The 14,668-nt window shown below is 36.0% G+C and overlaps 1 protein-coding gene across 8 annotated transcripts in view; it reads right to left on the reverse strand.

Annotated features, from left to right (window-relative positions):
- Positions 1 to 14,668, reverse strand: part of RALGAPA1 (Ral GTPase activating protein catalytic subunit alpha 1) — a 132,502-nt gene that overhangs the window by 39,250 nt on the left and 78,584 nt on the right. For all 8 annotated transcript variants that reach the window (XM_050975868.1, XM_050975865.1, XM_050975863.1 and 5 more), the window contains 4 exons: positions 11,647 to 12,511; positions 10,187 to 10,258; positions 9,105 to 9,228; positions 7,296 to 7,451 (listed from right to left, as the gene is read on the reverse strand). In XM_050975868.1, coding sequence (XP_050831825.1) covers positions 7,296 to 7,451; positions 9,105 to 9,228; positions 10,187 to 10,258; positions 11,647 to 12,511 — 1,217 coding nt within the window. The remainder of the gene's footprint in view (positions 1 to 7,295; positions 7,452 to 9,104; positions 9,229 to 10,186; positions 10,259 to 11,646; positions 12,512 to 14,668) is intronic.

The following is a 14,668-nucleotide window of genomic DNA, read 5'->3' on the forward strand; positions in this document are numbered from 1 at the left end:
TTGCCATCTTTGGACTCAGAGACAACAAACTCACACACTGTTAGAAACAAGTGATGTTGACAGTGTACATGCCATAAAAACAGCTTTAAAATCCAAAACATATAGAGAGTTTAGATACTGCAGCTTCTTGAGGGCTTCTTGAGGCTATCACTGCCTCTGAATTTCATTTGTCAAAGCTGTCCCCTGTATACCTGATACTGACACCTGCAGTTAATCAGATAGGATACGAGTTCTTGCACTTCTATGAAAGTTACCCAGATGGAGCATCACTACTGATGCATGTTTTCACATTAGACTGAAACAGATTTTGCTGTGATAAAAGTGTACTGTGTGGTTATTTCAGCAGGATTACTGACAAGGGACACATATTTTTGGATGCCAAGTGTACTGAAGCCATCAGTGACCTTTCTTTCCAATTTCAAAGTTTGCTTAATACTCAAATATATGTGTGAGAATACATTCCAGGCTGAAAGCAGAAACTTCTTCAGAGGAAAAGAAAAATGTATCAGATTATTTCAGAGTTCCAAGTCCTGTCAAATGTATTTCACCTCATGATTACTGTCAAGAATGGTCTGGCAATGACCCAGTTTGAGTAAAATGTAGAATGGCACCTCTGTGACATGTAATGGATTAAGAGTCAAAATCAGAGGATGCAAGTAGGTGGATGATGCTATAAAGTATGAACGGTGATATATAAAAAGAGAAGTGAAAAAAAAAAAAGTGAATGGCGATATACAAAAAGAGAAGTACTCAGGATCAAAACATTGTAAAACATTGTTATTATAGATGGTCAGATGTTTGACAAAAATAATAGACAAGAAAACAAGAGTTTTTTCAGAAGAAGCTCTGACACGACTAACACAGTGCTCCTTATTGCTTCTTTCAGATATCCTCGCCTTGGTCAGCAAGAAAAGCTTCTGAAAAAGCACAAATGGTGGTAACTTGACTTATCAACAACACTTAATTCATGGAAGAGATCTGATACCTGAAATTGACTTGAAAAGCTTTCCTGGCTTATTTAATCTGCTAGGTTTTCCATAAACCTTTTAAAAAGAAGACTTTTAGATTTCTTCTCAATTTTTCATTTGAGAACCTTGAAATCCAGCAGTGCTAAACAACCAGATCTCCTGCAAGCACAGCAAAATATTTTGAGAATCCATCATTCACTGTAAGTATTACACCATAGGAGAACCAGAGACTGACCTCTTTCAACTTTAATCTGGTTCTTTATTTCTTTGTATTGAATTGGAAGTGTCACAGAATTCAGTGCCCTGGACACAAGTAGGAGAAAGATACTGAGCTACAACTATCTCTGCTCATTGAAACCTTAAGCACAGAAAAAAACATGATTTCCCAAGAAGGTGTGGTCCCAGTGTGATCTAACAGAATGGGATTTGGTGCACACAGAATGGACAGCTGTCAAGACTGAATTCTGTTTTAATGGTTATTCAAAACTCACCACCAGTTGTCTTCACACTTATTACCTGACCTTGTTTTCCTGAATTTACAGTTTCTTATGTGCTTACATCACAGTAAGCCTAATAAAGTGCAAATTAGTACCAGAGACGTAAGTCACTGCAATAATATAAATAATAAGAAGTCCTAACATAATGTTATACTTTGAGCTGGTGATACACTGGAAACACTGGGAATTATAGTTTACACACCAGTATTCTAACACTCTAAATGCAGATCACACTGCCCTAGAGAGTTTATTATCTAAGCATAAGACAAGACACAAAGCATGGAGATGGACAAATGCAAAGAAGGTGTTTTACAAATGTAAAAAGGTGTTAAAGATTAGAAAAATGTTGTTTATATCAGCATTCTTCAAGAATCAAAGTATCAAGACCAGACAAAGGAAGGCTCATCAATCAAAACAACAGGTTTCTATATAGAGAATAAATTTTAACTGTGTGTACGGAAAGGCTATGTTGGAAGAAATGTTAGGTGGGAAAAAGAAGAGTTGTAAGCACAGAATGAATGTAAGAATCCAGAAAGTGGACCAAATTAAAGATGATTTCAGGCTATTGGGCACAAGTGACAGGCACAATGGTCATGTTATCTGTGATGATCCGGAAAGGTGGCAATGAGAAAGAGATTAAGAGCTCTGTTTTAGCCATTTTAAACCTGAGCTGTCGGGAAGACAGCCCCGAGGAGATAAAAGAGACAAACAGATTTTTTAAGGCTTGCTTTGAAACTCTACTCCATTAGAACAAATATATAAAAATGACTGACTGTTAGGTTACCTGAAATTTCAAATTTAACTCAAAATACTTTAAAATATTCTTACTCTATAACCATCATCATGTGTCAGCTCTCCTAATACATTTATGTTAACTGAATACAAAAGAAACGTGAAATAAATATAACCAGGAGGGATGATCAAATCTAATTTTGATACATTAGTGTCATATGCTGTACATGTTACAATAGCAGCCAGACTTTAAACTAAGCTGCAGGCTATACTGAAATTTCCAAATGGCAGATTGTTCTAAGTGATACCAAGTATAATTGAAGTAATAAACGATAGTAAAAGCAAAGCACACTGTCAGGAAGAATTTAAGTATTTACTTTTTAAAATTAAATGAGTTAGGTTTGGAAAGGCAAGACAAGTGAAATAATGCAGGGCTCAATTTACTGAAAATTCCTTTTATTTATCTGTTACATTAACCCTTGAACTCTTGCCAAAATTACTGTAATTTCTAATACCCACTTATCTAAAGGAGGCAGAAAAAAGCTATTATATTTTCTTCTCATAGAAGAGCTAGCCTCAACTTTTTTCTTCTTCAAAAATTGAAGTGTTTATTACAAAAAGAACAAAAGGAGCAAAGATATATGAAATAATAGCTTTATGCAGCTACTTTTGTCCATTTAATGTTAACAGCACTATTGCCTACAGTGCATGCACCTTCTAGATGAATCTTTCACAAAACTTTGTCTCAATAACTCCAGTCTGTTAGGGTTTTTGTTTGGTTTGGGTTTTTAGCAATATGTGTACCTAACTGTAACTTGAAAAAATACTGTACTAATAATTCACATCTATAAATCTTCACATTTCCAATACATGTTAGCAACACAATAAAATAACCGTAAGTACTGGGAGCTGTAACGATTTTATGGTTAGGATCATGTCATGCACAATTTAGAATTGTTTAATATACCAAAAGCTCAAGAATAATTAGTATTCTAAACACTAACAACATTACTACTTTTTATTTACATACTGTGTGTAAAAAATTCTCACTTGCAATGCCTTCACTCCTTTAGGAAGTTTCTCCTAAGGAAGGAGGAACTAGACTGGTGATAGCTCATTTATGTGCCTCTACAACCTTTCTCGTTCTGTGAACTGAGTCTCCACATTGTTTAGTTCTCGTATTTTCTGCAAGCTTGTTCTTGTAAGGTTAGTGTAAATACTTTTTACTCTAACCTTTAATTGTAACAAAACCAGAATGGATTGCATTATCAGCATTAAACTTTTAATTTTGCATTTGCAAATTAAAAAGTTATTTTATGTATGTATTTCAATCTTAAGTTCCGTTATACAATCAGAAGTTTTTCACTGCTTCTTGAATTCATGTCTTTTTTTGCTCTTGTTCATATCATCAGAAACAAATGCTTCAGGGGTATCAAGACACTTAAAAGTTTAATTTGCTACTCTCTAAGACTGATGGAAAATCCGTTTTAAAATGGCTTAGCCCCTGAAACAGCAGAATCTTGATTTTACAGTGGCTCAACTGGCAGGAAGAAGTTTTGTTTTAATTTAATTTAGTTTCCATTTATAAGATGAACCTATCATGTACCTCTAGGCACATTTACAATATAAAAACCAGCAGCCATTTGAAGACAACTACTGCAAGTTTGCTTGTTTTTCTGCCATTGAATAAAACAGACAAAAAAATCCCATGAAAGACCTGTAGAGAAGCTCAAATCCCAAGTTTCTCTGAAGGTCACAAACAGTACATGCACTCAGAGCAATCAGAACTGTTAGCACTCATATGGCTCTCAAATAATTTTGATAGTGTGTGTGAGCTGATTTCATAAAACATGATCCTTTTGCTGATATGTTCAGTCCAAGCAGCGTGAGTAGCTGCAGAAATAGTAAATGAATTAAGACTGTATTCCTGCTCATGTCTCTTGATAGCACTTGCTGATTTATCTCAAGATGTAAACTTCAGCTGATGTTTCTTTCAAGTTTAGGATGAATTTCTTAACATCTCTCTTTGCTGCTGGGTCCTTGATATCTAATACTTCTTTCCATGAAGTCTTTACTTGCTGAGTAGGAGCACTAGAAGTCTTACTACTCTATCTCCTTTACTTAACATATCATCATTAAACATACACAAAATGAACAGCTTTAAAACATTATTAGATTTGATTGGAATGAGCCAAAAACTGTTAGGGAAGGGAGAAGAAACAGAGATAGAGGCTCACAAGCCTCTGTTCTTGGGAAAATATGCTGAAAAAGAACAAAATCAACACACTGATGAAGAACAGAAAAGAAACCCATAGAGAAATAAAGTAGCTTGATTTAACAATCAACCAGTAGCTGAGCCCCAACTATAATCTCAATCTATTGATCCACTCTACATATCCATACAGACCTCAAATATTCCAAATCACTGATGAGTGAGACTGTTGGTAAAGCAGGAGAGAAACAGGTCTTGGGCAAGCTGGAATTGTGAAGAAGCACAGCTGACACAATTTTCACAAGCTGAGTCACAGAAAGCCTGGACCAGCCCTGAACCTTGCCTGGCAAGAACAGCCATATGTAGATGCAGGGTGCTCTGTGCTGGTGTATCCCTCCCTACCCCTTTGGACTTAGAAATGCTTGCTAGGCCTTGGCCTTGGCAAACAGCACGTGGGCTAAGCTCCTCTTCAGTGTATCAGAAACACTGTCTGGTCCCAGGAGCTTGTGCTATCTAGTAAGCTCCTGTTTTTTAATCAACAACCTTGGAAGCTTATTTTTCTTGCATGAATAACAGTCCAAGTGGAACTGGTAATCGAAGTTGTAATCAAACTGCCAAAGAAAGTTACCAACCCAAATTGTGGATAGAATGGAAAATTCTTATGACTAAATTCAACTCTCTTGCAGCCCTATAAACAGTGCTTGGAAGTGAGACCCTTTGAGCTCTCCTGGCTGCATGCTAGCAATCTCTGAGTGGGACACCCCTCAGAGGCAGCAAACCCTCAAGTCTGCTGTACTCAGAGGATTGCTGAGAAATGCCACCAGTGGAGCCTGGGCTCATAGTCCTGCTGCTCAAGGACCAACCCCTTCACTTGTTGAGAAGATGCAAAGGCATCTGACATGAGTGGTTCACTGAACTCAAGGAGAATTTTTTACAGGTGTATACCTCACACATACTCCTTTAGATCTGTGTGCATGCAAGTGTAAATGTGCTATAGCAACCGTACTATGAATGTTGCTCTTAGATTAAGTACTTTGTAAGTAAGTTAGGCCTACAGGTGAGTTACTGTTGTGCTATAGTAAATTCTATAGAATCTTTTGTTAAATTGTTTAAATTAAGCTATCAATGTTAAGTGCTGTGAAGTTTCCATGCCAGAAAAAGCTTTAAGCCCAAACTGTTGCTCAAGTCTGGGGCTAAGTTTGGCAAGGGGATCCACTCTGAACCTTGTGACTCACTGGGAGGATCTTTCTCATTGCTTTTTATCCTTACCCTTCCTCATCCTTACCCTTTTTCCATCCCCTGCCTCCCCACAGACCATACTTGGTTGATTTTAGATTTATTGATTGATTTTTCGTTTTAGTCTGACTTTTCTCTGTGTGCTTTAAGCGTGGAGTAGGCAGTAGACTGAACCTTGCCAATGAAGAGCGTCACACTTTTATTTGAATATTACACCTGCTTTTGCCAATGCCTTTGCTGGTCATTCTTTGAGTTATCTAAAACACTCCTTCATGACATGCTCCTGGAAACAGACATGAGATCTTGCCTCTGTGTTCAGCTGAAGTCCACAGCATTTTCAAATTATTCACTATTAATTAATTTTCACTATTAACCATTTTTCACCCATCTTCCCCCTTTTTACACTTTGTAATGATCTAATTCAAACAGATTATAAACAAATATTGTAAGGTTAATTACAAGCTGTGTTTGATAAAAACAGGTTTTTGTTTAAGCAATAAAGAAGCCAGTCAACTTAAACAGACCCTACACTCATTGTTCTACACTAAAACAGTAGCAACAGTAGCAATTTTAAAATGAGTTATTTTTCCTATTAACCACTTCTATAAATCATTTAACAACCTTAGTATTACCCTGACTCTACTTCAGGAAATAAAGAACAGAAAGGATGAAGCATAATAGGCACACAAGCAAAAGCATTTTTAATTTAAAAACCCCACCAAACCAACCTGAGATGGAACAGTGAGAAGTTAGAATTCATAGTTAGTCTATAATAAGAACAATAATATTTTTTCTTCAAGTTGAACACAAAGAAAAAGAAGTCATTAATAATTGAAGCTTGCCAGAGGCATGGCTATTTCTCTCTTTACTAACTGTCTACCATCTAATTTAATTACAAGTATTAAAGTCCATGCTGAGGTCAACCAGCTTCAGTTCCTCCAATATTACACTTCAACCAGTGCTCATTAACGTGTCTAGTGAATGGATTAGCACATCTGAAGATGTATGTATGCAGGATGGGGGGACAGTCTGAGGATAGCTAATTGTTCATTTATAGTAGGACACATGTTCGAGACTGCAACTTATTATCACTAATGTGGAATTTATTAAATTCTAAAGAAAAAAAAATACCAATACAGAAAAACATTTTTTTTTCTTAATGCAGCTATAAGAGATCATATCACTGTTGAGAATCTGTGCCTCCTCCAGGACAATACACCTTACATACAATAAACATCATCTTCATATTTCTAACTTTTTTTTAAGGGAAAATTATGTTAATAACCTGCACATGACCCTTAGGTGAATAAAAAGTCATCTCAGAAAGCATTCACAACATATTTCTTAATTGGCATCTAAGCTTTCAAAAGTACTAAGACATCATTCAGATGTAATACTTTTTCTTCTGCACCAACCATTACTTCCCTGCCCTTTTCATATGTTCTTGCCAACAATTCCAATGACTGGAAAAATAACCAGTATGGTAAAATTGGAAATTGGCAGAGAATATAACAAATTAGCAGGTAAAGATGCTATGATATTTTATGGTGTTTTGTTGTTGTGTTGGATTTTTTTTAAAGTTACTGGATTTTTTTTGACTCTAATTTCTCTAGGTTTATTACCAAGAGAGCACAATTCAGAGACACCTACCTTTTTTGTTAAAGAGTCATCTGAATCAGAAGGCATTCTTGTTGACACATGGAACATGACTTCCACTGTTGAGGTAGCAAAATATGGAGTGGTCAATCCAGTGCTTTTGTTTTTTTGTAGTCCTCCCATAAAACCACAATGGTTTGTGAGATTTACCTAGAAACAAAGACCAGAAAACTTTACCAAAACTATTAGCAGGTAATAAATACACTCTTTATACTTTAAAATGCACTTTCAACTGAACTTTAAAAGTGAAGATCCTTTTCCCAACAGTATAGTTATACTTGGTTTCTAAAAGAGTTCAGACTTGCTGACTAGACTGGAAACCAGCTGCAGTGCACTAGTATTCTATATTCCATGGTCACCAAAGAAGTGACTGGAAAGATGAGATAAGAAGAAAGGAACTATTGTGTAAATAATATTTACTGCATTATTCCCTGATCATTTGAGTGTATTCACTTACATGTGCTTTCTCAGTTTTTTAAAATTCTCTGATGTACATCAGCCTTGACCTGAGCTTTGGAAAATCTCTGTGTAACAGCCAGGGAATTTATTACTTTCCATATATTTTTTTAAGAATTTTTCATTATGTGAATAAAAAAAAATCTCAGGGAACTAACTGATAATTTGTAAAAAAGCTTTTAAGTCTTAGATCGATGGGAAATAGTCTGACACTGAAATAAGTAAGCATTGTTAAATGTGCTGCTTCACCTTTAAAAGGGACTACAAAAAGTTGTTTTTCAGATGTGAATACATTTAATTTCTGCCCGCATGGGATATATTTGTTTCCTTGATACTAAAGGATGCAGAATTTAATGCTAAAATGTTAAAATATTAGTTGTCTCATTGTGGAATTTTAATCCAAACTAGCAACTCTTTAAACTAGCTAATACTGCCTAAGAGAATTAAACAACTAAAGAAGGATATTTTATGGAACTAGTGTTGGGTTTTTTTTCCTCCTGAATGTGGGAAATAAACATCTGTGTTCATGAAAGTCAGCAGAATTGTAGCTGTTTTCCTCTGTTCCTGTGGGAAAGTCAGTCATTATCCACACATTAATCTGGTAGTGTCCTTTTATACCTAAGGAGTAAGGAAACACAAAGACCAAATAAGATAGACACTTATGTGGACACTCCTGATGAGTACAAGTTACAAGAAGAGCAAAAAACCTGCAGCTTCCTATACAGCTAACCAGGACCAAAAGCCATTCCTGTATTCTGTGCAACAGTGCCAAATTGAACTTTACAGTGGTAACTAATCTTGTGCATCTGAAAGATGGAAAAAAGGAAATCCTTATGACAGTATTGAGCAAGTGAATTAAGAGCTGCAGGACGACATAGATGATGGGGTAGATCACAATATTTCTGACTGCTGGAAGAGAAGGAGAGTGGACTGTGTAAACTGATACATGCCTGCAGTGGAAGGCAGGAAGGAGAGAGTATGTGAAAAGCTGCTTGTCTGTAGTTTTTGATGTTCCAAATTTGAGCAAAGCTCAAACTTAATGGACTTGACACTTTACAAGCTTACAGGGAAATCAAGATGCCTCCTAATCAGTCCATGAAAGCCAAGTACAGGACTGCACATTAAAGAATTATCTTTGTTGCACACTCTTCAGTTGTTGAGAGCTTGAATTCAAATGGCCAGTAATGCCAATGAAACTAAACCAGGAATTCTTCTCTAAGTCCCATTTTTAATCTGGTGTATTTCAGTACTCGTGAGTAATGCCAAAGAGCCGAAGACTTGTAATATACAAAGATATTGGTAATTGTCTTTGTAAAAAAACCTAGGATAAAAACATTTAATAAATACCTCCCAGCCAAGACCAGCTACAAAATCCTCATAGGCTTGACTTCCCCCAGTATTCGTAAGAATGGAGTGTTTATCTTCCTGTCCCTCAGCAACATAAAACACGGCAATCTTGTGTGTCTCTCGGCTGAAAAACAGAATGGTCATTGCAGGACAGTGCCTTAACCAATATGAAATGAAAATACGTAAACAGTACACATAGAACATGGCTTTTAAAGCATAAAAAATGCATAGTGGAATTACAGTACAATTTTATGGCTTCTTCTTGAATACTCCCTATATTTTCATGTCCTCATTCTGTCCTTTTTAGTGTCATCTTCTCTAGAGCCTCAAGTTTTGAGATACATGAGCAACATTTACCCCACTCATCACTTCTAAGATGCAGGGTGGTGCTGCCTGCACCAATTACTAATGGAATACGTGGGTTTTTGGCATGGGCAAAAACTGTAAACTGTAACTGTGGGCATTATCCCCACTGCACTGCCCATTAACAACAGCACCTTCTGAACATTGTGAAAATGCAGCTTGTCCAACTGAATGAAGAATCTTTACATATTTTTTGAAGATCATAATCATTTAAATGTCTTCTGTTGACAGGTTATTGTTAGACGTTGGAACAAATGGAGATGGTTTCTCACACTTCTACAACTTCCACTGGGTTTTGTTTCAACTTCTACAAAAACAAGTCAGTTTTCAATTCTGTGCTACAATTCTAACTAGAAGTCTGTGTCTTCAAATACTGGGACCATTTGAAACAGCTAAACAATCAACCGAAACTTAAAATATGAGGGCTTTGATATATCAAAGTTTTAAAAGAATGAAATGTTATGCATACACAAATGCTTATAATTATAAGGTGTTTTGAAATTTGTTTATCTCATGCTATTTTACGTGCAGAATTTGACCCTACAAATAAAACTGATGCAACTTCAGTATAACAGAAAAAACTACAGTATGATGCAAAATACATTAATAATTTAAAAAACTATTTAAAAAGTCAGCTCAACTCACATCTATGCAATTAGAGCCATTTGAGTAAAAGCACACTTAAAACAAGTAAGTAGGCAGTCATTAAAAGAATTTACCATTGTCTTGAGTCCAAATTTCTGAGTTCTCGAAGTAACTTCTCATTTTTCTTCAGGAGATGAAAGCTCCTTCTAAATAGAGAAATTTGTAACTCTTTTATTACCTCTTCACTGATGGATACAGAACAGTACAACAATGGTACAACAACATATCCAGGTCCACTCAGGAACAGTCAACAAATGCTTCTACCTTTTCAACAGTCCTTTCTTAACATATATAAATTAAGACATCTTAAAAAATATATACAAGCAATTTTTCTTACTCCAGCAAATCTTCTACATTCATTATAGCCCTGAGTATAACCTTTATTTCTTTCCACTTTCTTCTGTCAACCCCTTGGATCAGACTGAGATCCATTTCTTCTCTACAGAAGAACCATAAAATACATATGTTTACAAAAAGACACTCCCATTAGTCTGCTGTTGTAAGGAGTGGGTGCATTCAACACAAACTTTTGCTACCCTGAACTGCAGAGCAGAACTTAGCTCAGTAATCACTCAGCCAGCTGTAACAACTTAAACAAAAAACAAAACCAACATGTTAGAGAAAGAAGGGCAGTTTTCATGTCTTTTCAACTGTGCTTAAGATGTTTCCCACAAAACACTGTGGAATTAAAAGCAGTCCTGTTCAAAACCAGACTGCCTTGAGGAATTAAATACCTAAAAAAGAAGGGTTGTAACACCAACGTTTTGTCTGATTCCACTGACACCTCAGCGACACAGATTATTTTTGGTTTACCAAATATCCATTTCTCTTCACAGCAGAAAAATATATCAGTTATTCTAATATGGAATTTGAAAGCAGCGGCAGAAGATTTCAGAAAGACCCATAAATTCTCGGATTTGTAATATTTGTACATACCCCCGTGTATATGCAGACATGCACTTAACCACACCCACACAAAAATAATAATGTTAAGAGACATTACTTCTGTAATTGAACATGGCTCTCTCCTGTTCTAAACAATATTCAAACAGTACTCAAGCACAGCCAGTGTTGAAATAAATAGTAGGGGACACATCTTTCTCATTAGCTAATACACATGCAAGGCTTTGAGGCTGCATGCAAGCATGCTTTTAGCAGACAAAGCAGCAGGACACTGTCCAGTGACACAATAGCTGAGAATATGACACTTTCTGAGTATTATTCTGACATTGAAAGGTAATGATTTTTGCAGCAACATACATGGGAAGCAAAGAAAACACATGATTCCTTCAATTTGCCTTACAACACTTTCTAAAGAAAGACTATGAATCACAATAAATGCTACAGATTCCTCCTTTCTGTCTCTCTAAATGACAGGCTGAAAAGCAGAAGAAAGCTGCCATTTAGGTCTTAGATGCACATCTCCTCTCTTTTGTTAGCTGGCTTGGAATATTTTTGGCTTAACAAACTCTATTATCAAGATAAGAACAGCACAGCTCCTTAAAAAAAGTTCTTAAAATATGAGTAGTTTTACCTTTTATCCCATGAATTCATTCCTAGTATACTGAGAAGTAATCTACAGTAGTAAAATGCTGACTGTGGCTTTTGTGAGGTTGGCTCGTCCTGCTCCATAGCCCTCATATTTACATCGTTGAAATGCTTTTCAACAAACTCTCTCTCTTCTGTGTGCTGTTTCAGAATTGCATTGATGACATCATTCTCCTGCTTTTCTGAGATGCAGACTGGTTGAGGAGCAGGGATGTTGAGTGAAACACCAGTTCTCTGTAAGCATTCAGGGCTTGTAACACCTAAATACTGCAGCAGTTCATCAAGAGCATCTTCTTCATCTCTAATTGTATCCCAGGTTGGTACAGTGTCTCTAAATTTCCTTTTAACTTGGAGTGTAATTCCATCTCTCGCAGATACATCCTCTACATGCTCAAAAGATGAAAGAGCCTCTTCTGGTTTATCTTGCTGAGATAATGAAAGTGCAAAAGATGTTTGTTGTGAAGATCCACATAAAGATGATGGTCCATACAAAATGGCCGAATCCCACGAGTATTTGCCAGACAGATCACGCACTATAATTCTAACATTTGAATTAGCTGATGCAAGTCCAGCAGACAGTCCTCCCCCAGGCATGTCATCTTCTGCTTGGATTTGTATGCAAGACACCAGGGAAGTATTGTTTAATACAAAGAATTGAAGATTTGGGTTCTCAAAAAGTTCAGGAGAAAGCTCAGGACTTTCACTGTATGGATTGTCATTGTTTTCACACACTTGACTGGTCAGCATAGCAGGACCTCCACTCATAGGATAATGGCCCAAGTGGTTGACTAGATGTGTTATCACAGTACGAGCAGCAACAGAAATTAATCCTTGTTGCATGTGAGTTTTCACTGCAAGAGAAAGAGCACAAAAGAACAGTTTAAAAATTACACTGAGATTTATGTGTTTCTTTTGGTCTCTTCCTGAGAAAATGAGTGCTGCAAGCTGAGGATACATGCAACTCAGTAACAGAAAAATACGTATGCTGGTGACCATTGGTATATAAACAGCATGAAAAAATCCTAAAACAGTTAAAGAAGTATATCCATTATTTTACAGCCATGTCTATGTCTACAGATTATACCTCCTTTGCCATAGCTTTGTTATCAGCACTGTTCTTCTAAAATACAAGATTCCTTATGTAGTGAAAATAAATCTTGAATTGCTATTGAAGTAGAGATCATAACTGTGTTTCAAGATGTTCACTCCAACTGCAGTGTATTTTTATATTTATACACATCATTACACTGAGAAATACAAAGGAAGATAGATGCACAAAAGGTCTAATCCATCTTGATTTCCCTGGGGAGCATATAGCTGTAGGTCAGCTTGAGCATAGCACTGGATAATTTTAAAGTACAAAATCAAAGACCAGGCTGCTTATATTGACATGATCTAACATTGTCAAAACTTTTAAAAATGAAATCTCATGCCACTACTGCATTTTAAGAAGCTTAACGTTAGAAAACCTTGGGAGGAAGAACGAAAAGTTAATTGTGCCCATCTTATGTGAAATTCATCCTGTGAGATGCACTGGTACTTCAATATGGTTTTTGCCACCTCCTTCTTTTCTGCATGCCTTCCACTTGCATATTATGTTATCTAAATTCAAAAAAAGGTATTTTTAATGTTTATATCACACTCTGCTAACACTGTACTATATTGTGATTGAATTATTCTTATCAAGTCCACTCGACATGAATACATGAGCTGGACAAAGTGACTCTCTCAGGCAGAGAACCATTAAATGGTTCAGGGGACCTATTGAAGAACCCACACACAAAAATATTACACTGCAGAATAAAACTGCTGGAAGAGGGAACAAGATCAAAATGGCAAAGTACTTGTTTTCTGTATCCACTCTCTTGTAACTGGGCATGGGTGCCCTGAATTTGGGAATTACAAAAGGAAGATTAAAAACCTATACTCCTCAGGATTACATCATGTATTTTAAATTACATCGAACATTGAAAACTGCTGCAAACACTTCCCATCTTCTTTCTCACCAAAATCCATCAAATCAGAATGTTCTGAATGATGTTACTTTTTTATCATTCAGTGTTAACTGAAAATATGGAACCTCTTGGGCATAGAAGTTAAGCATAATGAATTCATCTACCTTTATGTTGAATATTCATAAGCTGTAAAACCTAATGTTTAATAAACAATTTTCTGTTTCAAATGTCTTAATTGGTTTAACTGGAAAAATAAAGGCAAATTTGTCATGTGTACTGACTGCCATTATAGATCAGTTTCTGAAGATGGATGCATTCAGCATTTGCATTCAGCAAAAATATAAACAGGTAGTATGTATTTGTCTTTTTTTTCCCCCAAAAGGTTTGGGTACAGCATGTAGGAGATGTTTGGGAATCTGGCTATTCTCTTCCTTTAGGAAGTACTACATATGAACTGCTAATAAGGAAACATTTAATCCAGTTAATAGCTGGCAAAATCACCATAACATTTACAAAATTCTAAAACTCATATCTATTCAAGTATTTTAATGAATTAATGCCTTGACAATTCATACAAGCAAATCAGAGATTATATTTTATCATCTATAGCCTTCTTGAGGTTTAAAATTTACAAATACAAAAACATTCAGTGATGCTGAATTATGTGTCCAGATACTGGCAGCATACAAGGATATTAAGTTATAGTGCCATCTGCTGAAACATTAGAAGAAACTGGAAGCACATTTTATACAAAACAGAGAAAATAAATTTGGTGCTTGGAGAATAATTTGTCAGCACAATACTGACTAGCACCTGGACAATGCAGAGCATGGCTCATCTTTATCAGGATATTTATACCAAATATTTACCACTTGCCACTGCAGAGATAAATAAGGTAATATTTTCTCAGGTTCCCTGGAGCAGAGACACACAAGCTTTCCAGATACCAGAAGTGCCACTCTCTAAAGGTTAAATGCCCCCTGTTAAGTTCTGCTGAGAAACCTGAAGAAATAAGGACCTTTTAGCATATGTTATTACTATTACTGCTGTGTG

The sequence above is a fragment of the Serinus canaria genome, chromosome 5 (genome assembly GCF_022539315.1).
Source record: "Serinus canaria isolate serCan28SL12 chromosome 5, serCan2020, whole genome shotgun sequence".
Lineage (NCBI taxonomy): Eukaryota > Metazoa > Chordata > Aves > Passeriformes > Fringillidae > Serinus > Serinus canaria.